General features: G+C 55.3%; 2 protein-coding genes and 1 non-coding gene across 8 annotated transcripts in view; 2 read left to right on the forward strand and 1 right to left on the reverse strand.

Moving 5' to 3' along the window:
* HDAC5 (histone deacetylase 5) overlaps positions 1-14675 on the reverse strand; it is a 41089-nt gene extending 26414 nt beyond the window's left edge. For 3 of the 6 annotated variants that reach the window (XM_021681777.1, XM_021681774.1, XM_044921916.1), the window contains exon 1: positions 1735-1930. In XM_021681777.1, the coding sequence (XP_021537452.1) occupies positions 1735-1885 (151 nt within the window). In that variant the 5' untranslated portion in view covers positions 1886-1930. Of the gene's footprint in view, positions 1-1734; positions 1931-3078; positions 3117-8889; positions 9101-14536 lie in introns of those variants that run through there. The other 3 variants (XM_021681776.1, XM_021681775.2, XM_021681778.2) reach the window with 3 other exon arrangements.
* HROB (homologous recombination factor with OB-fold) overlaps positions 14507-24602 on the forward strand; it is a 31079-nt gene continuing 20983 nt past the window's right edge. The window contains exon 1 of the mRNA XM_021681737.1: positions 14507-14698. Within this exon, the coding sequence (XP_021537412.1) occupies positions 14507-14698 (192 nt within the window). The remainder of the gene's footprint in view (positions 14699-24602) is intronic.
* On the forward strand, positions 18879-18951 carry TRNAM-CAU. Its single transcript has one exon. It is a non-coding gene; the product is annotated as a tRNA-Met (tRNA).

Genomic DNA, 24602 nt, shown 5'->3' on the forward strand with positions numbered 1-24602 from the left:
CCCCGTGCCCCCCCGCCTCCGGCCTTCTGGTCGGTGGGGGGGAGGGGGTGGGAAGGGGGGGGGTCGGGGGGGGGGGGCACGGGGATCTGGAGAGAGGGGCTGGCACGGGGGAGGCCTGTGCAGGGACAGGCAGCCTTAGGGAAGGGATGAGAACAGCAGGGTTCCAGCCTGCAAGGGTTCTGGGGTCTAACTCGAAAGAAGGTAAGAGAACATGCTGAGGAGGCAACTTCAGGCCAACTGCCAGCCGCTGCCTGGAGGCAAGGGACAGCAGGGGGGAAAGGGCAGGATGGGTGGACCGATGTGGCATCTGCCTGATGGGGGAGAGCGGCCTGCAAGCAATGCTCCACAGTCAGTCCTTTGCCCTCCAGGGGACCAGCCTGACTCTCAGAGGCTTCGGGGCAAGGGTCAGCAGGCAGGGTCCTCACAGAGCCACCAGCTCCACCAGACCAGGGCTAGAGCAGTCCTCTGGGTTTACACTTCCTCCCGGGGGATGGGGTCAGTCCCCTGCACGGCCAGTCCCCAAGGTTAGGCCCCCATCCCAGGGGCCTGTGTGGGCAGGCCTGCAGGGCTGGCTCCTAGGGTTATGCCCCTACCCTAGGAGACTCTGTTGGCATCATTGCCCAGGCAGACGGCAGGCCTTATTCCAAGGACTTTCCAAAATGTCCCAAAACATTCATCCTCTGACATATCTTAGTCCACTGCAACCTTATCCCTGGACAGGTTAGAGCCAAATCACAGGTACCTGCACAGGCACACAGCTCCCCCCTTCCAATCCAAAGCTTGGGACCCACACCCACGTATCCAGAGGCAAAGACTCCCAATACATAGGCACACAGACACCCACACCCAAGCACCCAGCCACTGCCAGGAGGGGCCAAGCGGGCATGGCTCCAGCAGGCCCCTCCCGCGAAGAAGCATCTTGTGGTGCCGGCCCGGTGGGAAGCCTGTGCCAGAAAGGCCTGATGCTGCCAACAGGTTCCTGGGAGGCAGGGAGGGCGGGGCCCAGCTCTGGGGGACCCCACCCCCAGCCAAGAGCCAAAAATGTCCCTGCTGAGAAGGGGGCAGGACTAGGGGGTCCTCAAGCCCAAATGAAGCGGAGTAACATTCCTTCAGCATCATGAGATGGGATGAAACCAAGGCTTCAGGGAAAGAGAGATGGGGGAGCTACGGGAGCCAGGACCCCCGGCATCCCAGCTGCCGGCCTCCACCTACCCCTACCACAACCTCATTGCATCTGATCCTCCAGGAACTCCTGAGCGGGGACTTGCAGAAGCCATGTGCCCCCAAGGACCCAGCCGAAAGGAGCTGGGGTAGCCTTTATTCTTGCAGACACACAGCTACAGCTTAGTCCCCTGCCCAGACCTGGGGAGAGGGCCACTGGGAGGCAGGTCACTGACCCACTTCCTCCCCTCCGACCACAGTGCCAACTAGGCCAGGATCCTCCAGTAATCCACAGCCCCCAGCAGCTTATGCCAACCCTGCCAGAGGCCAAAGAGACTCAAGACTGCAGCAGAGTGCAGCTGCAGGGCATGGCGGGAAGGCAGGTTCGGGCCAAGGAGAGCAGGGAAGCCCACCTCAGTGAGCATGGCAGCCCTGACCGCCCATATTCTCAACAAAGCCCTCCACAAAGATCTAGGCAGGACCCCACCTGGGCGATGCCTGGAGCCAGATGCTCAGCCCCGGGGACAAGGATGCCCGATAGCAGAGGGCAAGCGGGGACACCGAGGCACTTACCTGCCACAGGGATGCCGTGTAGAGGGGTCCGAGGCAGGATTTCCAAGGATGGTTCCCGGCCTGACATCCCATCTGCTGAGAAACAGGATTCCGTCTCATAGATGGTCTGCAGCATCTCCACGAGCCCCTGAGCCTTGGGCACCAGCAGCATGCCAGGGAGGGGGCCGCCGGAGGCGCGAGTCAGCCAAAGGAAAGGTGGTCGGGCGGGGCCCTCACTGCTCAGGGGCTCCCTTAGGCCACTGCCGCTGGGACCCGGGCTATGGGGAGGCGCCTCATCCGGCCTGGGCACTCCTGGCAGCAGGAGGAGCCAGGAGGCCCCGGAGCTATAGGCCCAGCTCTCCTCTAGAGGGGCATCGGACCGCTGGCCTTTCCCCAGCTCCCAGGAGCTGGGGTATATGGCTGCGCGCTCAGGGGACAGGAAGGGGAGCTCAGCAGGCAGGCGGGCTCTCTGTGTTCCCTCCCAGCCCTGGGTGACAGCTCTGGGCCTGGCTCCCTGCTCCTCCTTCCCGAGTGAGCCGCCGGCAGCTGGCAGGAGACTGAAATAGCAGTTGGGGGAGGGCCCTGGCTATAAATAGGTGGAGCATGCTCAGGGAGCCGCCGGCTGGCTGCCAGGAGCCCGGGCCTGGCGGAGGCCCCATGGGGTGGGGGGGGAGGCGCGTTCCACCCCGGGGAGGAAGCGTCAGGCAGGGGGATGGGAACAGGGGAGGGCCCGCACTCAGGGCCAAGGCCACAGAGCCGGGTGGCCAGAGGCTGGGCCGGGGAAGGGCACAGGCCAGAGCACCCATGTGTCTGGGAGTAGCTCTGGTGCTATTCTTGGCAGGCGAGGGGCTGGAGACCCAAAAGCCAGATTCCATCTCTTACGTTCCCTCTCGCCATCAGAGCAGGTAAAGAAACCAGAAGGGTCTGGGAGAGGGTGGCAGACAGGGCCACCTGGCCTAACCTCACATCTTCCCTGGAGTCCTCCTAACAGCCAGATGGAAGTTGATTTAACTTCCGTCCTCCCTCAGAGCTGGAAGGTGCCTCCCCACCCCCTCAACCAGAAGGGAGACCCCTGAGCAGCAGCTCAATGGCAGCTCCCTCCTACCCACTTGGGGTGTCGCCTCCAGGGGCTGCTCAGCTTCCTTCCAGGGACCAGGGGGAGTCTTCCCGGACAGGCCTTGGCCCTAACCACGGAAGGGGACCAGGGAGCACCTGCCCACTGTGGGAGCACACGCAGCTCCTCCCTGGCAACGTGCCAGGTGCGACACCAGCAGCAGCACATACGTCACCTCGTTTACTCTGCACGATGACCTCAGGAGATAGGTGCAGGTGGGGAAACTGAGGCAGAGAGATGCAGTCACTCACTCTAGGTCATACGGCTGCTTAAATGGTAAGGCCGGGATGTCTGAGGCTCCAGTCTGAGTGCTAACCACCACAGCCCACTGCCTCCTACACAAAGGAACACATGAAGCTACCCCAGGGTTTCCATGAACAGGTAAGATGACCCCCAGCACCCCGGGAGACACAGACACGAGGCTAGAGCCCCTCTAATAAAGACTCACAAAGCTGCCAGGAGCCAGCCCTTCCCTCCCAGCTCCAGGCCTGGCACAGCAGCCCATGCTCCTGGGGCCCTGATGGGACCTCGGGCTAGTGCACCACGAGGACCGGGGACGCCCGCCTACCCTGCCCACTGCTGGCTCGTCCCTCCTCCTCAGGTTGTGCCTCCCACTGGTACAGAGATCCCACTTGGCCCCCTGACCTCACTGGAGCCTTTTAATAGCCTGGTTATTCCTGGGTCTGGGTCCCCCTCCCCCTTCCTGATGTCACGGTTGCTATTTTGGAGCCCCCTCCTGGCCCCTCCTTGCCCCCAACTCCAGGCATGGAGCCAGGGACACCTGTCCTCTCCCTGGACTGGATGACCTCACCCTCCTATCGGGAGCCCTGGTGGAGCTGGCCAACCAAGGACACGGTAGCCATAGCTCCTGCGGCCCATCTTCCCAGCCGGCTTTGGCCAGGCAGGGAGGACGGCAAAGGGGCCTCCTGCCCTCAGGTCGGGGAGCACAGGGACGGGGGGGGGGGGTGGCAGACGTGGGCTGATCTTAGATTTAGCTGATCCTATACAATAAGATGTACGGTGGGGTGGGGGATGGGAAACAGGATCTGAACAAAGATCTGGAGCGTCAGCTTCTCTGCCAGGGTAGACTCTAGAAAAATGGTGATGGAGCAGTGCTCCCCACAGGGGTTTGGAGTTGGGAGATACCCCAGGGTGGGCCTCGGGACCTCATTCACCATCTCCTGCTCCAACCTCATCCTGGCCAACCAGACTCTCTGAAGAGGAAGGGAAGAGAAGACCAAGGTCCCCCCAGAGGGGTGATGGGCAGCAGACTCAAGGCAGCCCCAGAAAGCCAGGGGCAGCAGCCCCTCCCAGCTTAGGACTCCACCCACCCACGCTGGGAGCAACCAGCAGGGCTGGCTAGCCCTGTCCTGGCTCTCTCTGCCTGCCCCAGGCACAGGAGAGTGTGGTAGGGGAGCCCTGTTCTGGAGGAGAGGAAGTCGTCAGTTACAATGACTCAAAAGCAGGGCCCCCAGAACCTGGCGCAGCCAGACACCCAAGAAAAGAGAACTCCTTGCTAAGGGAAGATAGGGAGCACCCAGGAGATTGGGCACTCAGAGGTGGCCAGAGCCTGGGGCTCGGGGCACTTCCCAGCACTGTTAGGATTGCCAGGAACAGCATGAAGTGGGAAGCAAAGTGTCAGACAGCCAGACAATCCTCGATGCACTTCCCAGAATCCTCCAGGGGAATTAAAGACGAGGCCTGGGGTGGGGACAAGTGTCTTCTTTCCCTCTGAGATTCAAGTGATACAACAAGGTCTTCCCAACGTCTAACCCTCAATCCTTCCTGCTTTATAGCCCCTCTCCTTGTGGTTCACTTGTCTTCTCCGTCCCAAGCCATCCATCTCTCCTATGTGTCATCCCACAAACCTTCCAGAGCACCCACCGAGCAGAGGGTGCGTGAACTGCACTGGGAGCAAGCAGCATCCCCTCCAGGCCACAATGACCTCATTCCCTTCCTCAGAGGCTGGCCTCAGGCCTCCTAACCCTGTAAATCTGGAGGAGGGGAAGAGCCCAAAGCTGGCTCCTTGAGCTCTTCCAGGCTCCCATTTCCTGGGCACAAAAGGTTGGGAAAAGGCCCTGACCTAACAGTAAAAAGCAAGTCTCCTTTGTGCACAATAAAAATCCAAGGGCTGGCTCAGGAGCGCCCTGGGTAGAGCAGAGGGTGCCAGCTGCCCCGGGGCCCCAGAGACATCAGGCCTGCCTGCCCTCCAGTTTTCTCCTGCCCTTTGCGCCCCATCATGCTGGAGCCTATCAGCACCACCCGGGAGCCGCCATGTGCCAGGTTCTGTGCGAGGTGCTGCCTGTACCCTCTCGTCTGAAACCAAGTCCCGGAAAAACGTGAACACCTACTTTGGCCTCTTTCACATCCCTCAGGGGGGACCCTGCCTCTGACTATCCCATCTGAGCCTTCGATCCCTTTCGACTGATGAAGCGGGGAAGAGGAGGGTGGAGCAGATCCCAATCTACAGTGAGCACAGGTGCACCAGAGGGCATCTAAGTGGAGAAGGGACGCCAGGAGTCCACTTCCCAGACCCCCCGCCCCACGCCTGCACTGACCCACTTTCTCCTCCTCGGGGCTGGCTGCCTGCCTTCCCCGGGGGCTTAGAGGCAGAGCATGAGCCCGAGGCTGGGAGGCAGGACGCCGAGGTTCCTGGCTCCACCCCACACCCATGCCCCAGTTTCTCTGGTCACCCAGAGGGGGCAGCTGCCTTCCCTCCCTCCTTCCTGGGAAAGGGAAGGAGAGGAAGTGTGGAGCGTGCTGGGAGGTGCTGGGCAGGCAGGTGTGGTCATGAAGCTTGTCTCCCCTCCCACGCTGGGGCTAAGGAACCTGGCCGCCTCCTCCTGGGGCCCTGTCGCCATCCAAACTGACTCCCACGGCGGGCCTCACTCTTGCCCTCCTCCTGGGCAATGGCACAGAGGATAGGGCAGAGATCAGAGCAGGCCTAGGTCCCAGGTCCCAGGCCAGTTCCTCCAGCCTGGCCAGGCCGAGCCCAAACAGGAGGCAGGCAGCTTCTGTCAGTCCCTCCCTCCCACTGAGGGGAGCAGAAATGACCAGTTCCAGAAAAAGAAAGAAAGCCTCACTCCTCGAGCCCCCTTTGGCCTGAAGAGAAACCAGACACCAGGGGGTGGCCTCGTCAGGGAAGCAGAGGTAGCCCGATCAATGGCCTCTGCCTGTACTCCCAAGACTGCAAAAGAGGCAAATCAGGTCAAATGCTGGCGTTCAGCCCAGCCCAGAGGTAAGTCAATCAGCTCCCACTCCCCGGGGAGGAGTGGTGAGCCCCAGAAGTAAACTGCTCTCCCCGCCTGCCGCCCCTCACCCAGGACCTTCTCTCTCACTAACTCGTATGCTAGGAGGGCAGGGATGGACCATCTTCTATTTTTCTTCTGTTTCCCCACAGGCTGAGCTCAGGGTTGGGCATGGTGGGGATGCTCAAGGGCTTGCCAAATGGGAAAGCTCCCACGCTGAGAGAACTTGAGGGAGCCAGGGAACAGTGCTGTTCCGTGCCCTGAGGAAAGAGGAGCGAGTCTCGGGGATTCAGGAGAGGGTGCGAGGTGCTCAGGGGCCAGGGCACCCAGGTCCTGGGGACTGCCCATCCTCATCACTCCCACCTCTCTCCCTGGCCCCGGGGCCCCACACTCTTCCTGGGGCTCCCTTCAGGGTATCCACGGCAAAGTGAACACCCACCTGCCTGACTACAGTTTCATTTTACTTCTATGGAGTCCAAAGGCATGTGGTTTCCAGGCTTGTGCCAGGTGCTGGGCACCAGCAGCCCCAGCCCAGATGCCACTCTGAGATGCCCAGATGCCCTCAAAAAGGAGAGCTGTGGGGAAGCTGGCCATCTCCCTGGCCCAGAGCAGCTCTTCCTCCACAAGGAGAGGCAGCCCTGGAGCCCCAGGAAAACTGGAAGGGAAGAGCCGCCGGGGGATGCCCCCAAGCAAGGATCCCAGCTCCCAGGCTTCTCCACAAATGCCGTTCCTGGTATCTGGCCCCCTCCTCCTCTCCCTCCTTCCCAAACATGGGAAGACAGCATCTCCCCCTGCTGGGGGGAGCGGGAAAGCCAGCCAGGAGGTGAGGCCAGCTCTGTAAGCCCCACTCCTGAGGCCCCTCCTGGCCTGGCTCTGCAGCCCCTCCCAGGCTGCCTGGCTCCCGAGCGGCCGGTGGACACCTCCATCTACCACCACACTCCCGCCAGCCCTGACAGAAGTGGCTGCAAGAGGAACTTGGACCACCAGCATCTGGAAAGGTAATCTAGTGACCTCATCTAGCCAAGATGGATTATTGTAGCCTTTTACTGTAAGGGAATAAAATCCCAAAGCTGGGAAATGCCCTTCCCAAGCCATCATCAGGTGCCTCTGGGCAGTTTCTGGTCCCTTGGCCCACGGTCTGACCCAGGCTCGGTGTGACTGCAGGTGGCCCCTAGACAGGTCAGCATAGTAGCTCAGAGGAAAGGGGCCGTTGGCACCGCTGCCAGTGTCCGGCTGAGGTGGGCCAGGGACTGGGGAGCACCCACCAGACCTCTCCCTTCCCTTGGCCAGCCCAGCCCCGGAAGAGGAAGCAGGAAGTCAGAGCTTGACAGCCCACCCCCCAGCACCTCCACGTCTAACTCCTGCCGCAGCCCCTCCAGGTTGAACGAAGGCAAGGACAGAGGCGGGAGGCTCTGAAGGGGGACTGCAAACCCTGCAGGAGGGGGCTCATCAGGCCAAGCTGACCTGGAGGGTCTTAAGGGTCCAGCCCTCAGTAGCTGGCACTCCACTCTGCCTGCAGCCCGAGCCCTGAGTCCACCACGCTGGAGAGACAAAGGGGAGGGGCCGCAACCTTGACCAAAACAAACAGCACAAAGTCAAACAATCCCACCAGCTTCCAGCTTCCCTGGAACCTCCAGGACCCTAGTCAGGACCTCAGCCATGGAGCGCCAGCACTGGGTCCCCGCATGAGAAACCATCAGGTCCGGCAAACTGCGGACAAGCAATGAAATGGGAGGCAGGCTGGATGGCCGAGCCCCCCCCGCCCCCCGCCCCGATGCCACTGCCATCCTGCAAATGGGTTCTCTAAATCCTAGTTCCCCTATCCCTAAAAGAAGTGAAAATATCCCTCTACCCCTACAGAAGAAGACGTGGGGGTTAGGCTGGGCCGTGGTGGGTTAAAGCTGAACAAGATGGACTCAGACCCTCCAAGACTGTGCAGAAGGAGCCAGCCAGGGGGAGAAGGCAGTTACTACTCTGACCACACTGACCCATGACCCTCCTGGGAAACTCCGGAGGGTCCGGCTCAGGCCACTTGGACACATCCTCAAAGGCATACACCCAGACCCACCCAGACATAAAGCTGCCTGGACTCCCACCCATAGACTATATCCGGCAGCACCAGGCAGCCCCCTAGGAGCAGAGGGGAATAGGACATCGCAGAGTCAAAGTCCCCAGATTAGGAATCCACCATGTCCAGGGCCCAAGAAGAGAAGGGGTCGTCTACCCAGACTCAAAGGAGAGCCGAGATTCCCCTAGCAACGTGCCAGCACACCCTCCCATCCCAGGACCACACATCCCAACAAAGGCTGAGGCCAAAGGCCCTTCAAATATCCCCTAAGAAAAAAGCATGGAATGGAGAGAAACTCTCCACCAGGAAGAGAAGCAACCACCACAAAAAGGAAGCTGCATTCAGCTATTGTAGGAAACCCTTCAACATCATCCCCGGCCGGCCCAGACACATTCAGGGACACACACCCCCTCTCAGGCCTGCCTGTCTTGGCAAACGGGGCCGGGCCGAACTGGAACTGCAGGCCCCCGAGTTGAGACTGAGAGGGCAGGCATGGGGACAGAGTCGGACCCGTGTCCTCCCGGGGCCAGGCCGGACCGTGAGCCCATCAGTTTCCAGCTCTAGCCCTCGGTCAGTAACTTCAGGTTTGCCTTGGTCCTTTTCTCGAAATGCTTCTCCAGTCCTGACCCCCTCGTTCCCTTACAGCTCAAGACCCCGAAGGTCAGCTGGCCTGGCCTAGAAACTCACCCAGCCCACTGTAGCCAAAACCACCCCAGGGTGCCCTTCTCTGGCCTCCCAGCTCTTACCCGACTCGGTGGGAGAGTTCATGCCGGCTCTGGGCCCACAGGAAGCTGGCGTTGGGGGCTGGGATGGGAGGGGGTGGAGCTGCGGTGATGTCAAGAGAGACAGACGGTAACAGACAGACGGACGGGACAGGAGCCCGGGGCGGCTGTGCCTCTAATGCCCATCAGAGGCCATCCTTCGGGGCGAGGCAGTCAGGCACTCAGAACGGCATCCCTGGGGAGAGACGGAGCAGGGTTAGAGGCCCCCGGCTCAGGGATCTGAGAGAGTTGAGGGAGACCTCGGGGCTTGTTGGTTTACACCTGGGGGAGAGAAGGAGGGACACCTGCTCCGGGGGCGGGGGGGGGGTGCAGAGGAAAGCAGCAGTGCTGGCCAGACCCTGGCTTCTTCTCTAACTGCTCAGGCTGCCAGCACTCAAGGAAAGGGAAATGGCTACAGGAGCCACACCCAAACTCCTTTTCAGGTGACAGTGTCCACTCCCAGGTGGGGAGACCTTACAGACCTACATGGGTGCCTGATGTGGGACTGGGTGTCCACGAAAAGAGAAAAGCACAGAGATTTGAACTCTGTGGCAGTGGGGAGATGCGGGGCTGGAGTCCCTGGCAAAAGGTAAGGGAGAAACTGGTATCCCGGCCCCAGCTGCCTGAGCAGGGACTCTCAGGCCGAGTGTCACTTTCTCCCTCCTCCCTAAGCCCTGGGCCACCCAACTCTGGAACCATGATATGCTTCTGTCTTGGTCTCCCCCGTTCAACAACGGGTCCAGGGAAGAAGGTAACCGCCTCTCTTCTACCCATAACCCATGCTGTTTCCAGGAATTTGGAAAGGCAGAGACACACCCCACATCCAGCACTCCCCGGACCGGGGTCCAGGGCCCAAGCCCAGGGCTTTGTGTCTGTTGGACAGGTTGTGCCCTGTGCAAGTTGGTCTGAAAACCAGCCTGGGCTCTGCCTGCCAAGCCAGGGGTCATCCAGGCTGAGACCACCCAGAATAAAGGATACCTTTTCCCAGTTTGTACAAAGGCCCCGACAGTAGGTTTGCCCAGACCAATACAGTAACGGAGAATGTCCCAGTATTATAGGACCGTGAGTTTGCCAACCTGTCCTCACTCCTTCAGCTCCTCACCTCCCTCCGGCCCCATGGTTAGTCTTCAAGCCTCAGACGCTACACAGGCACCCACCTGGGCCCATCCCTAAAAGGCCCATGATCCACCCCAGACATGACCTCATTCATTCTCTTCCAAATGAAGGCAGGCCCTCCAATACCGAGTGAAAGCGAGGTGGCAGGAGTGATCCAGTGAGGCTGAAAGGAGCTAGATGCGTAAGCCCTGACCCTGCTGCCCCAGCCAGGGACGGGCAATCAGCTCTGCCCCCTGGACAGCCCCACCTCCTGGCAGGATTAATTCTCAGTAAGCCTTGTGTTCTCATCAAGGATTCCCAGGAGTGCGGTCCATTTGGAGCCAGTAGCCAGGGAGTCAGGCATGGCTGGGACACAGGAACCTGAAGATACACACACACACACACACCCACACACCCACACACACACACACACACACACACACGGAAGACCTCACACACAAGGTTTGGCCTCTATAGCTGGAGAAAGGTGCACTCAGACGGGGAGTTGGAAGGAGGCAGAGTGAAGGCGCTGAACGGCTCCTGGCAGGCACAGGTGTGGGGCAAGGACAAAAGAGGCTGTGCGGGGCTCAGGCCAGGCTCAGGAATGTGGCAGGTGGGGCTGTTGGTGCCCTGGCAGGGCGCGCGTGGGCAGGCAGCTCAGCCCGTGCCCACCCCAGGGCTGGCGCCCAGTCCTGCTCACACCCTTTCCCGTGGGCTGGGGAATACAGGTTCAGAAATTCCCACGATGCCCAGCAGCCTGAGTGGCCCAGCCCATCTCCTTAGTGAAAGGCGCCTCCACAGCAGGGCACTCAGAAGGGGCAGAGCCTCAATAGTACAAAAATGGAACTTAAGATCAACTCTGAGCCCCCATCATCTTCACCCCTTGGAGAGAAGAGGAAGGGAGGGGCTCCCAGAACTCCATTTGGCTCAGGACTCAATCAGGCCACATTCCTCCTCACCCTGCAGGATGCAGCAGGACCCCTGGGCCCCCGTCCCCCTGCAGAGGGTGTCTGCCAATCTATCAAGCCTCCTGAGTAAACAGGGGCCTCTCCGGGAAACAAAGCAGAGTTCACTGCCTGATCAGGACAGGCACAGATTCTTGTCTGGGGTGGGGCATGAAGGGGAAAAAGGACAGGGGGATGGTTAAAACCTGGTTATTTGGTCCCTCCTCTGTTGCAACAATTCCACTGTTGCCTATAGTTATAGCAGGGCCTCAGTGGGCAGTCAGGGGCCAAGAGCAGTGTCGTTGCTGGATGACAGTACATGTAGATGCCAAACCAGTGAGCAGCCTGGCTTCCATGACATCATAAGTAGGCAGACCCCCCCCCCCCGCCCCCCGAGCCCAGTCCCCATCCCATCAGCTCTTATGGTCAGACCTCCAGCCAGGATGGCATGGAATGACGGAAACCGGGTGTACCTCCCCCCACAAGCTCATGGCTAGACCAGAGGAGGCAGGGCAAACCCCACCCCCACCCCATTCGTGAGTAATAAAAACTCTGGCAGAGAGTGGGAGGAGAAGGGCAGACAAGTAAGGGAGACATGGAGCAACGTAAGGACCCAAAGGCCACAAGTTCACAGTACTGCCCTGCAGGTATCTGTCCCTCAAAAACTCCCTCAGAATTCCTAGGGAGTCAGGTGTCCCTTTGAGGGCCTCTCTGGAACCTGGACTCCAGCATCACCAGGCAGCCTTCTCCCCAGTCCTGAGCACTGCAGCCTGGGGTCCCCTCCCCAGGTCACAGATGGCCCAGGGAGTGGTCTGAACCAAACCCTGGGAACCTGAGATTGCCTAGAATCAGAGATCTGTTGCAAAGACCTCATCAGAGAGCTGCAAACCCACACATCCCATCCCAAGGCACAAAAGACCTCTCATCTCGACCCCTCCTGACTGGACCATGGCAGATCACTTTGCCAGGCGGGCCTCCAAGAGCTCCCACCACCTTGTGCCTCCCCCAGGGTGGGCCACCAGAAGCCCAGGATTATCAGAACCAGGAGGCACTTGGATGTCCAGGCCCCAAACTAAGGGAAGGGGGAGATAACAGGAAAGGAAAAAAGGCACCAGGCTGACAAATTCATTTTTGCAATCGGCCCATTTCTGTTTGTCTGCTCAGACGCAGCTCTAGGCATCTGCACAAGCCAGATGGAGGAGGCTGCTATTTCTAGAAAAAAAAAAGGGGGGGGGATGAGAGGGGAGGGAGGGAGGAGGTGGAGGCAGAGGGCAGAAGACCGGGTCTGTTTGCCCTAAAACCTCAGGCAGACCCATACCCCTTCCCCAGCACTACCAGACAGGGTCCCCCATTCAAAATAGGGCTGGGGCCAGGGCTGGGGTGAGGTGGGGTAGGGGAGAAGAAAGGCAGAGAAAGTTTAATTAGCCCAAGTCGACTACAATAGGCCCCCTCATGGGCTGCATCAGGTTTTCATTCATGAGCAAGCGACAGTGCTCCAAAAATGCCAAGAACCGCCCCCCACCCCCCCGCAGTCTCTCCCCCCCCAACAGGAGTGCGTCCTCTAGCAGGCTGGCTGAGCCTGATGCTGTGTTCCAGACATCCCTCCTCAAAGGGATGTGAGTAGGAAGAATTAATTATTAAAGAGCAGCTGGTACTTCGGCACCGACTGCACTCCCTCCCAAGCTCCTATAGCTGATCCCCCTCCCCCTTCTGTAGAAACACAAACTACACCCCCCATCCCCAGGCCCCATTTCTAAACACACGGCTAAGATGCCACCCCTAAGGAAGGGAAAGCAAACCTTTGTCTCTGCAGCTACTTGGAGTGGGTGGGGCATGTGATACTGCTGCCCCCCACCCCCATTACTGGGCCCAGCTACTCCGGAGGACATACTGGGGAGGAAAGGGAGGCTGGCACAGGGGGCTGACACAGGGGTAACACGTTCTCCATCCTTGCCCCCAAGAAACGTGCACCTGGTCTCTGTCCCTCTGGTCCCTGGCATGCATACAGGACAGAGTGGGGATACTGGGGGCCCACCCCTCTAACTCAGAAAGACCCCTACCTGCCCTGTCAAAACAGAGGCCAGATTTAACTCCAAGGGGAGACAGAGCAAAGAGAGGATTCAAAAAGGGGGCAGGGGCAAACTAAGATCTCCCAAGCTTTGTGTTTAGAGGGAGAGGAAGGAGAGAAGACCAGAATGAAGAGGCAGGCAGCCCCCAACATGGCTCACCCACCATCCACAGCCCAGCCCAGCCCAGCCCAGCCCAGCCCAGCCCAGCCTCTCAACTTATTCCCCCTCATCTCAGGGGCCCTGGTGTCTGGAACTCCAACTGAGGACCCTCTCTGCCTCTGTCCTCTGCACCTGAAGGGGCCCAGGGCAAGACCCAGCCCCCGGCTCCAGCCCTGCAGGGCAGTCTGGTCAGGAGTGCCTCTAGCCAAGACTCCTGGATCTCCCATCGTCTGCCTCCTTTTGTTCCTCCCATCTGGGACCCTCCTCTCCTCCCAGGTGAACCCAATCATCACCATCATCACCTCCAATCACCAAAACGAATTCCAGGTCCCAGAAGCACAGTGGTCACCGTCAGAGCGGTGGGTCTCTTGAGCATCCCCTCAAAAGTAACTGCAGCTGCTATCCTTCCTCTTGGGGGACACACCTCGTTTCAGAAGATCAACGGTGGGGGTATCAGGTGGTCACCTCTTCCCCCAAATGGGGCACCCCCACCTTCCCCACTTCTCCCCCACACACACACAACAACCAGACTCCCAAATTAATTACTTATCACCCAGCCAGCGCTCATCTTCCCCCGGGCCCCAGAGAAGGGTGGGGTAGAGAAGCAGCCTCCCTCAAGTTAAAAAGCACAAGCAGCGTCCCTGCCTTTATGAGATACAGACCCGGGATTAAAAATGGGGGGTATCCACCCCAGAGAAGGAGGAGAGATTTCATCTCTCCCTGGCTCCGTCCGGGGTGTCAGCCGGAGAAGAGGGTGGAAACAAACGCAGTAACGCCTCACGGGGGAGGGGGTGAGAATAAAGGGAGCGAGAAGTAAGGTGGGCCCGCAGGCCCCCTCCTCACGCACGGAAGTCAAGGACACAAAACCAAGGATGTGTTCTTAGGTCTGGGTGGAAGCGCTGCGGGGTGGGCAGCGCCTCTCACCTCGGACTACCAAGAAAGGAGTGTCCAGCGAAGAGGGGTCTGCACAGAATCCGGGTGCAGGGCTCAAATCGCTCTGCAACGCAACATGCGCCGCCCGGGAGGGGGCAAATCAGGCAGCCCCCACCGGTCTCCGGGCCGTTTGAGGGTGCGGGTCGCCGGAAGGTGGGCCCCTCCCTCACCTGCAGGGAATGTGCCCCTGCACAGGAGGGGCGTGGAGGGGCGCGCGCAATAACCCCGAGGCCCGGCTCCCGGGCTGGCGATGCTCCCGGGGGGGGGCGGGGGGGCGCCGGCTGGCACCGGGCGCCGGGAGAAAGGAAGGGGGGCGCGGAGCGCGGCGCGCGCGCGGGGAGCCCGCGGGCAGCGACGGCAGGAGGACGGGGCGCCGCCTCGCGTCGCGGGGCCCCGGGGGAGATGGGATCTGGGGTGGTGCGGCGCGCTCACCCCCTGCGGCTCGAGCTCCGGCTTCGCGGGCGGCGGCGGCAGCAGCGGCGGCGGCAGCAGCGGCAGCGCCTCCTCGACGGCTCCTCCATCTTTGCGGCGGCTCCTCCGGCTCCGCTCGCCGCCGCCACCAACAACAACATTCGGAGACGTCACTCCCGTCACGTGACCCGACCCAGAGCTAAAAATAGACCCAGCGCGCCCCCCCCCCCCCCAGCTTCAGCCACCACCAACTCCGCCCCTCCTTCTCGGCCCTCCCCGCCGGGCGGGGCCAGCAGCGCCACCGTGACAACTTCTTAAAGGGCCGGCAAGCAGCGAAGGGTTGGGCTGGGGAGGGGGTGGAAGACAGGAGATCCGAGCCCAGCGAGTAGTGAGGGAAGGAGCGCCGCAGCGGACCCGGCCTGGCTGCTGGGCCCTGGCCTTTGGGACAGTCGACTTGCCTCCCTGCGCTTCCTCGACTTCCTTTTCAAACTGTGGATGGTGCAATCGTTGCCTGCCTGAGCTTCTCCCTAACACGTCCTCCCGCGATGGGGGAGGGCAACTGGGGATGGATTCCTAGGGACTGCGAGGGCTGCGGAGGCCCCATCTAGGGGGCTGGGCTGGGGGCGGATGGCTGGGGCAGGTCCCGAACCCACCAGATGCCACCGCACGCACTGCATCCATGCCAGGGAAAGAAAAGACTGGGGAAGGCCAGAGTATGGCTGTAACAGTTCAAGGCCTTCAAAAGGAAGATTTCCGGTTCCTGACTGACGCCCTCCTCCTCTACACCTCCCCTTAGGACCCAATATGAATATATGTGGTCAAACCTAGACAGTTTGTCAATGACCCAGTCATTTCACTAACAAAAACTATTCTAGGGAAATAAGCATTGTGTTCAAAAATAAGTATAGACGGAAAGAGGTTGTTTATAATGATGTGAAAAGTTGGAAACAACCTAAATAGCCATCAGTAGGGGATTGGTAAAGAAACTAGTGTACATCCACTCAGCAGAATACCATACAGACACTAAAAATTATATATGTCTGTATTGACCTGAAAGATGCTCATGATACATTGTTTTCTTGAAAATCAGGTATTACAGAATTGTTCCATTATTGTAAACAACAACAAATTAGATCCAAATGTCTGAATACGTGTGTACATTAAAAAGCCTAAAATAATATATACCAAAATATTTACCTTTTGCTTTCTTCATCTTTCTGTACATCTGAAATTTTGCAACAGTCATGTATTACTTAATCAGAAAAAGTAAATGACATAAATAAATGTTTCTGTAATGAATGATAAAGGTTCTTCCTACAGAGTATCTCATGAATCAGTCCACTCCGGCCCCACCCCTTGGTCTAAACCAGATATCCCTCGCCTGAGATATCACTAGCTGCCTCTGTGACAGGTCCATTCCTGCCTCCATCCCAAGGCCCTTCCAAAGTCAGAGTGACCCTTTTAGAACACAAATCTATTAGGGGGAGGGCTTAAAACCCTTCTAATTTGTCATTGAAATCTGTATCTGGACCAGAAAAGTGGTTTCCCAACTTTAGGGTACTTACAAATACCTTTTTCAGTGGGGATGGGGCCCACAAATATTCATTTTTAATAAGTACCCCGGGGAATTTTGCTGCAGCCAGTCCTTCCTTCATACTTGGAAAAAAAGCAAATAAACAACCTAGAAGCTTCTATGTGATCTGGTCCTTTACCACCTCACCTCTCTTCCTTTAGCTGGCTTTCTCTTATATCCTTGAACTGTGTGCCCCTTGCTCCTCAGGACATTTGCACAGGGTGGGGTTGTTTTGTTTTGTTTTGTTTTTCCCAGAATGCCCCCCTCCCTTCTTCTCTTTGCCTGGCTAACTCCTACTCATCCGTAGAACTCAATTAAATATCACTTCCTGAAAGTGGCCTTCCTTGGTTCTTTCGCTAAATTGATTCCCCTTGTTATATACACTTTAACTGACCCTGATAACAACTTGTAAATATGCACCTATTTGTGGTAGTATAGGTTCAGTGTCCGTGTCTTCCTCTAAACTGCAAGCTTCTTGAATGCAGAAACCACACATCTCCTCCCAGCACAGTGCCTGGAACAACAACAAAAAGACTTAATGAGTATTTGTTGAGTGAAATGAATGAGTATTAAAAGATTAGGTCAAAGCAAACACTTTATGACTAGACAATGGACTCTGAGCAGAAGGACCACCCCCACAGTCATCCCATGTCACCCCAAGACAGAGATCCTCTTGCCTCCACCCCATAATGATGGTGCCACCCATTTGCTGTCACTCTTGATCAACCTTACGTTGTCTCTAGGGCGGTTGGGTTGGGTTGGGATTTTGCTTTCTCAGTGCTTATGTTTTGCCTCCCCAAACAGAGTATGAGCCACTTGAGAAAAGAGATAAAATCTTATTTCCTTTTGCCTTTCCAGCACCTAGCACATCACCTTGTGCATAGCAGGTACTCAGTCAAGGCTCAGGATCCTGAAGAGTCTGGAATTTCTTCTCTCAAGATCTCAGAACATGGGGAAAGAATCTCCCTCTGTGGGATGATAGATGTCAGTAACTTCCATGGAGTACCTTGGCTAAGCACTGCCCATTTCATAGAGGAGGAGACTGAGGCTCAGAGAAGCTAACTACCTTGCCCAAAGTCACAGAGTTCATGCAAGCAAGAACTGGGATTCAAACTCAGGTCTTGGGGTGCCTGGGTGGCTCAGTTAGTTAGGCCTCTGCCTTCCAGAGTCATGATCCCAGGGTCCTGCCTTCCAGGTCATGATCCCAGGGTCCTGGAAGCCTGCTTCTCCCTCTGCCTGCTGCTCCCCCTGCTTGTGCTCTCTCTCTGTCAAATATATAAATAAAGTCTTAAAAACAACAACAACAACAACAACAAAAATCTCAGGTCTCGGGTGCCTGGGTGGCTCAGTTGGTTAAGCAGCTGCCTTCAGCTCAGGTCATGATCCCAGGGTTCTGGGATGGAGTCCCGCATCGGGCTCCCTGCTCAGCAGGGAGTCTGCTTCTCCCTCTCTCTCTGCCTGCCTCTCTGCCTACTTGTGCTCTCTCTCTCTATCTCTGTCAAATAAATAAATAAAATCTTAAAAAAAAAAAAAAAACCTCAAGTCTCTCTGGCTCCCAAACACAAGGGACAGGGCTTGAAGGAGCTGGGCTCCCAGCATTCTAGACCTCTCCTCCAGAGGTCCCTGAAATTATGACCTCAGTCCCCCAGGGGCCAAATGCCCCAGAAGTTATATGATTTCACCATATTGGGCCCTGATGAGCCTTCAGATTTCCCCTTCTCAGGTAAGTGGGGGTTAAATAATCCTGCACTCACTCTACATGTGTTTTTGAGTACTTGGGGTAGGTGTTGGGGGTATAGAAATGAATCTGCCTTTAAGGAACTTAGAGTTCCTCACAGAGAATAAAACTGTCTTTTGTTATGACTTATAGGTCCTTGCTAGGAGCATTCCACATGGAAACGAGGGTCATGGGGCTGTCTCATTAAATGCTGCCTCAGTGGGGTGCCTGGGTGGCTCAGTCGTTGGACGTCTGCCTTCGTTCGGCTCAGGTCATGATCCCAGGGTCCTGGAATCGAGCCCCGCGTTGGGCTCCCTGCTCTGCGGGAAGCCTGCTTCTCCCTCTCCCGCTCCCCCTGCTTGTGTTCCCTCTCTCGCTGTGTCTCTCTCTGTCAAATAAATAAATAAAATCTTTAAAAAAATAATAATAAATAAATGCTGCCTCAGTTTACCAATGTAGAGTGAGACTGCAGATAGAATCGAGTAGCTGGTTAGGGAACTTCGGCCCCAGGGATCCAATAGCGAATTTGGCTTCTTTTTTTTTTTTTTTAAAGATTTATTTATTTATTTGAGAGAGCGAGAATGAGAGAGAGAGAGTACATGAGAGGGGGGAGGGTCAGAGGGAGAAGCAGACTCCCTGCCGAGCAGGGAGCCCGATGCGGGACTCGATCCCGGGACTCCAGGATCATGACCTGAGCCGAAGGCAGTTGCTTAACCAACTGAGCCACCCAGGCGCCCCGCGAATTTGGCTTCTTGAAAGAAAGAAAGGAAATCAATTTTGGAGGAGAGCTGGGCCTTTAACCTATAGCCCGACAGGTTGGCAGCACTACTGGACTTTAAGAAGAATGCATCAGGGGAGAAGACTGAGGATGCTGAGCAACACTGCTAGGGGCTCTGGGAGTTGCAACCCCCATCTGGAATCATGAGAAATGTCCCAGCCAGTACCTGGATCAAGAGAGAGAACAAGCTTCCTCCGTGCTCAGTGGACGCTGTTGAACTGATAGCACCCATTACCGCCACACCCGTCTTGCTCACCCAGGCCTAGGCCCTCTAAAGTTAGCATTGCCTTGGGGAACCTGGCTGGCTCAGTTGGTAAAGCATGTGACTCATGATCTCGGGGTTGTGAGTTCGATCCCCACGTTGGGTGTAGGGATTATTTAAAAATAAAGTCTTGGGCGCCTGGGTGGCTCAGTTGGTTGGGCGACTGCCTTCGGCTCAGGTCATGATCCTGGAGTCCCTGCATCGAGTCCCGCATCGGGCTCCCTGCTCGGCAGGGAGTCTGCTTCTCCCTCTGACCCTCCCCCCTCTCATGTGCTTGCTCTCTCTCATTCTCTCTCTCTCAAATAAATAAATAAAATCTTTAAAAAAATAAGTAAATAAATAAATAAAGTCTTTTAAAAAATTAAAGTTAAAAAGATAAAGTTAGCATTGCCTGCGGAACAGACAGGGCACCCAGTTCAAACGTGCCATCACTTCCATACCCTGACCCAGAATTTCTTATGCAGTGGAAATCCTCAGATCCATGGACAGGATTCCAGAGGCTCCAGCCAGAGTGGTCTAGCCCACAGTCTCAGCCTCGGGTGGAGCCACACTTACGTGGTCCTGCTGGCCTGCAAAGAGTGCCTGGGGTGGAAATATTCCAGTTGTGCCTAAATATAGCCTCAGGCAGAAAATAATATGGAACAAGGAAAAACTGAGCTGATAAGCCCAAGTAATACGCATTTATCAGATATTTATCAAAGGAAATATGCATTCTTTAAATCTTGTATCGATTACCAAGGGTGATTTGTACATAGACATCTTGTATCTATTCCATCCAGCAAGAACTTATTGAGCATGTTGAAAAGTTATGAGAACAGCACAGTGCAAGGTACTGTGGGGACGGCAAAAATAAATAAATAAGGAAAATAAGAAAGCAGGACAGGAAGTGAGACAATCTGGGTCCTAGGATCAGCTCTATCACGGTGTGTTGTTGGATGAGTCATTTTCCCTCTGGACCTTGGTGTCCTTATCTGGGAAACAGGACTTGGACTTCTGTCCTCTGAGGTCTCTTTCAGTTCTGACATTCTGTGAATTCCAAATTAGATGTGATGGCAGATGTGACTATATCCAGCATAGCTCCGGACTTCAAAGTTTGGGCTGGACCTTCATTCCTTGAGATGCTTTAAGGTCCAGTCCTGCCCTTGGGCTGTTGACAATATGTTCAAGAGCCAGAAGAGAGTTTATTTCAGGGCAAACAATTCATGTGCCCTGAGGCACAAAGCAAAGGCCGTCACTGGGGCCTGAGTTATGCAGAGTATAATGCAAACAGCATCCAGGATGCCTGAGTTGGGCTCAGGTCTCCCTGTGTGACCCTGAACAAGTCACTTGCTCTCACTGGGCCTCTGTTTCTTTACCTGTAGGACGAGAGGGTTGGACTGGATTTCCTTCCTTCCAGCTAGAGACATTTCTGGATGGTCCAACAAGGTGAGGTTAAGAAGGAAGGATGGAAAAGAAGTTCCTCCTTCCTTCCTTTCCTCCCTTCCCTCTAGGGTCCTCTTCTCTGGGCTTAGGGCTGAAGGGAACTGGTTTCAGGCCAGCATCCAACAAGAGTCATCTTGACTGAGGGGCGCCTGGGTGGCTCGGTCGTTAAGCGTCTGCCTTTGGCTCAGGTCATGATCTCCAGGTCCTGGGATCGAGCCCCAAGCCGTGCATCTGCCTCCCTGCTCAGAGGGAGCCTGCTTCTCCCTCTCCCTCTGCCTCTCCCCCTGCTTGTGCTCTCTCTGTCTCTCTCTCAAATGAATAAATAAAATCTTAAACAAAGTAAAATAAAATAAAATAAAAATAGACTGTTCTGGGTGCAACTACCATCATTTGTCATAGTGCATTAAAAAAATACACATGCACGGGCGCCTGGGTGGCTCAGTTGGTTAAGCGACTGCCTTCGGCTCAGGTCATGATCCCAGGGTCCTGGGATCGAGTCCCACATCAGGCTCCCGGCTCAGCAGGAAGCCTGCTTCTCCCTCTCCCACTCCCCCTGCTTGTGTTCCTGCTCTCGCTGTCTCTGTCTCTGTCAAATAAATAATCTTTAAAAAAAAAAAAAATACACACGCACACACACACACAAATACACATTTACAGAGAAAGAGCAGAGAAAAGCTGCCAGTCCTATGGTCTGTAGGTCCCAGGTTCCACATCCACCAAGAGCCTCCCATAGCAGCAAGGTACCTGCTAAAGGACAGCAGGTGACCAGAAGGCCTAGGACAGAGGACTATGCTTTTTAGCCCAGATCACCCCAGGAGCCTGGAGTGGTTCACATAGGACCTTCTTACCCCTCCAGCAGCAAGCAGAGCAGGAGGTCCAGGGAGATGACTGAAAAGGAAGCCTAGCCTCTCCCCTACATCCCTGCTAGGACCTGGAAGTGAGGCCCACGATTTCCTGGACGGTACAGGGTCCCTCCCTGCCTGCTCAAGAGTCAAGGCCACATGAACACAAGAGCACAAGGGACAGCTGTGGCCAGTCACGTCCCACATGTCTGCAGGTTCCTCTGGAGTGTCTTCCCTGGGCAGAGAATGTGTGTTGGGGAGGGAACAGAGGATGCAAGTGTGATCTCAGAACTTATGATCCTTTGGAAACAATAGAGCCCCCCAAAGCAAGATGGGGCAGTGGGGAAGGAGGGAGCCTGGGAGACACAGGCCTCTATAGAAGCTCAGGCAAATAATTTGCCTTCTCTGAGCCTGAGTTTCCCCTCTGTGATTGGAGGGTTGGGTCCTCGAATTCCGGAAGGCTCCCTTGGCCCTGAAGTCATGAAACAATAGAGGACAAGACGCAGTGAACCTACATGCTACATGCAGGGGCATGGACCACAGCCTCTCAAAAACTGGGCTAACTGTCCTCCCTTCCGCAAGCAGTCTTCAGGTGACACACATTTTGCCCCCCTTTCTTTGTACACATTTATTGAACAACTTCCTTTTGAAAGGGCTTGTCTCCTATATTATCATTCTCACAACTCTACAAGGTAGATATTATGCCCTCCATCTTCTAGATAAGGAGAGTGAGCTCAGGGAGGTTAAGTAAGTGGCCGGGCCAGGGCACAACCCAGGCTCTCTGGGTAGAGAACCAGGGGAGGTCTCCCCAGCTTTGAGGGGGTCTTCCCCAAATAGGCAGAGACAGCTATGTCCTCTTTCCCCGGGGAACTCCTTGAGGACCCAGGACCTCCACAAGAAGTCCTAGATTCACGTGTCTGGAAGGCATATTCCATCATTCTTAAGCAGCAGGGTCTTTGGTACGTCCATCCTGGCCAGCAGGCAACAGACTTTACCTGTACCGTTCATCTCATCCTCCAGCCCACAGGTGGGCGTCATTATTATTATTTCATTTTTAGGATGAGGTTCAGGAGACTTTACAAACCTGCCCAAAGCCACAAACCCAGTAAGCGAAGATGCCTTCCTGGCCCAGACATCAGGAGCAGGCCCCTGTCTCTAAATTCAGCAACGGCCATGCCTGGGGAAAGCCAGCATCATGGCTTCTACAATAAGCTATGAATTTGTTTAAAAACAAAGACTAGGGACGCCTGGGTGGCTCAATCAGTCAAGCATCTGCCTTCGGCTCAGGTCATGATCCCAGGTCCTGGGATCGAGCCAGGAGCCACTTCTTGCTCCGGCTCCCAGCTCAGCGGGAGCCTGCTTCTCCCTCTCCCTGCTACTCCCCCTGCTTTTACTCTCTCTCTGTCAAATAAATAAAACCTTCAAAATAAATAAATAAAAAATAAATAAAAACAAAGACTATTTTGGGTGCAGCTATAGCCCAGGTGAGTGGGGCGCGGAGCCTGCTTGGTTTAACCACTGGATTCCACCCTCCATGAGAGGGTAAAAACCCAGTCAGGACTGAAGCTAGGCCACTTCCTAGCTGTGAACTTGGAATTTTACTTAAACTCTTAAAATAGATTTCCTCACCTCCAAAAATGGGTAACATCCTCTTCCCTGGGTAGCTAGGGACAGACAGGAGCACTTGTGTGAAAGGCTGCCCCCTCCCCCCCCAGCACAGGGTAAGCCCCACCCTCTCCCCTCCAGCCTCTGTGTTACCACTCCAGGGTTCTTGGGTGGCGGATATGCTACTTACTGGCCACGCCCACTCCCTGAGCAAGGTACTCACCCTCCACACCTGAAATGACTCCTGTCCCCACCTGCTCTCACCTTGCTGTTTCTAGCTCCTGAGCTCCCCAGCCCACTCTCCCAGGCTTTGTAGAATTGTCCTGGGGATGGGTGGGGATGCAAGCCCCTACGTCCACCCCCAAGTCTGTTTCCCTGCTCCAGGAATCCTGCAGGAGCAAGGACTCCAGGCTGGGTTGGCCAGAATTAGCAAATAAAAATACACACAGGATGCCCAGTTAAATCTGAATTTCAGATAAACAAGGAATAATTTTGTATACTTATATTAAGAGTTCATGACTTTTGGGACACCGGGGTGGCCCAGTCCTTAAGCGTCTGCCTTCAGCTCAGGTCATAATCCCAGGGTCCTGGGATCGAGCCCCGCATCGGGCTCCCTGCTCAGCCGGGAGCCTGCTTCTCCCTCTCCTACTCCCCCTGCTGTGTTCCCTCTCTTGCTGTGTCTCTCTCTGTCAAATAAATAATCTTAAAAAAAAAAAAAAAAAGAGTTCATGACTTTTTAAAACTTATTTATTTTTATACTTATATTAAAAGATTATTCCTTATCTGAAATTCAAATTTAAGTGGGTGTCCTCTATTTTATCTGGCATCCATACCCCGACCCCCTTGGAAGACTGACCTTAATGGCAGACAGCCTAGCAAATGGCTTTTATTTAGACTTTTTAAACAATTTTAAGTATCTTTTACATAATATAAAATTTACCCATTTTAAGTATACAAGTCAATGTTTTTTAGATTTACCAAGTTGTACAACCATCACAAAATCCAGTTTTAAAACATTTTCATCACCCAAATAAATGCCCACTTACATTAATTTCCATTACTGCCCCCACAAATTGTTTTTTTAAACATTTAATAAATTGTTTCTTCCGCTGTAAAAGGTCACAAACTCTTAAATTTTTTTTTTTAAGATTTTATTTATTTGACAGAGAGAGACACAGCGAGAGAGGGAACACAAGCAGAGGGACTGGTAGAGGGAGAAGCAGGCTTTCCGCGGAGCAGGGAGCCCGATGCGGGGCTCGATCCCAGGACTCTGGGATCATGACCTGAGCTGAAGGCAGATGCTTAACGACTGAGCCACCCAGGCGCCCCATAGGTCACAAACTCTTAATGAAGAAATTCTGGGGGAAAAAAATCAGAGAAAGACAAAGAAGAAAATAAAATTACTCCTAAGTCCATAGTCTCACGAGAACAATTGTTAATAATTATTTCTAATCTTTTCTCCATGCTCATATTTTTAAGAGAAAAATGGTATCACACTGTATACAATATCTTACAATCTAATTTTTTATGTAATACATCATGAAAATATTCCCGTGCTATCAAATCTTCTTTCACAATATCATTTTCAGTGGCTACATAGTATTGTGTTGTTACTGTACCACTTTCTTTATTCAATCCCCTTTTGATGGACATTTAGGTTGTGTCCAATTTTTTCACCATTGTATTTTATTTATTTATTTTTAAAGATTTTATTTATTTATTTGAGAGAGAGAGAGAGCACATGAGAGGGGGGAGGGTCAGAGGGAGAAGCAGACTCCCCGCCGAGCAGGGAGCCCAACGCGGGACTCGATCCAGGGACTCCGGGATCATGACCTGAGCCGAAGGCAGTCACTTAACCAACTGAGCCACCCAGGCGCCCTTTTTTCAC

Source organism: Neomonachus schauinslandi, chromosome 15, assembly GCF_002201575.2.
Source record: "Neomonachus schauinslandi chromosome 15, ASM220157v2, whole genome shotgun sequence".
Taxonomy (NCBI): domain Eukaryota; kingdom Metazoa; phylum Chordata; class Mammalia; order Carnivora; family Phocidae; genus Neomonachus; species Neomonachus schauinslandi.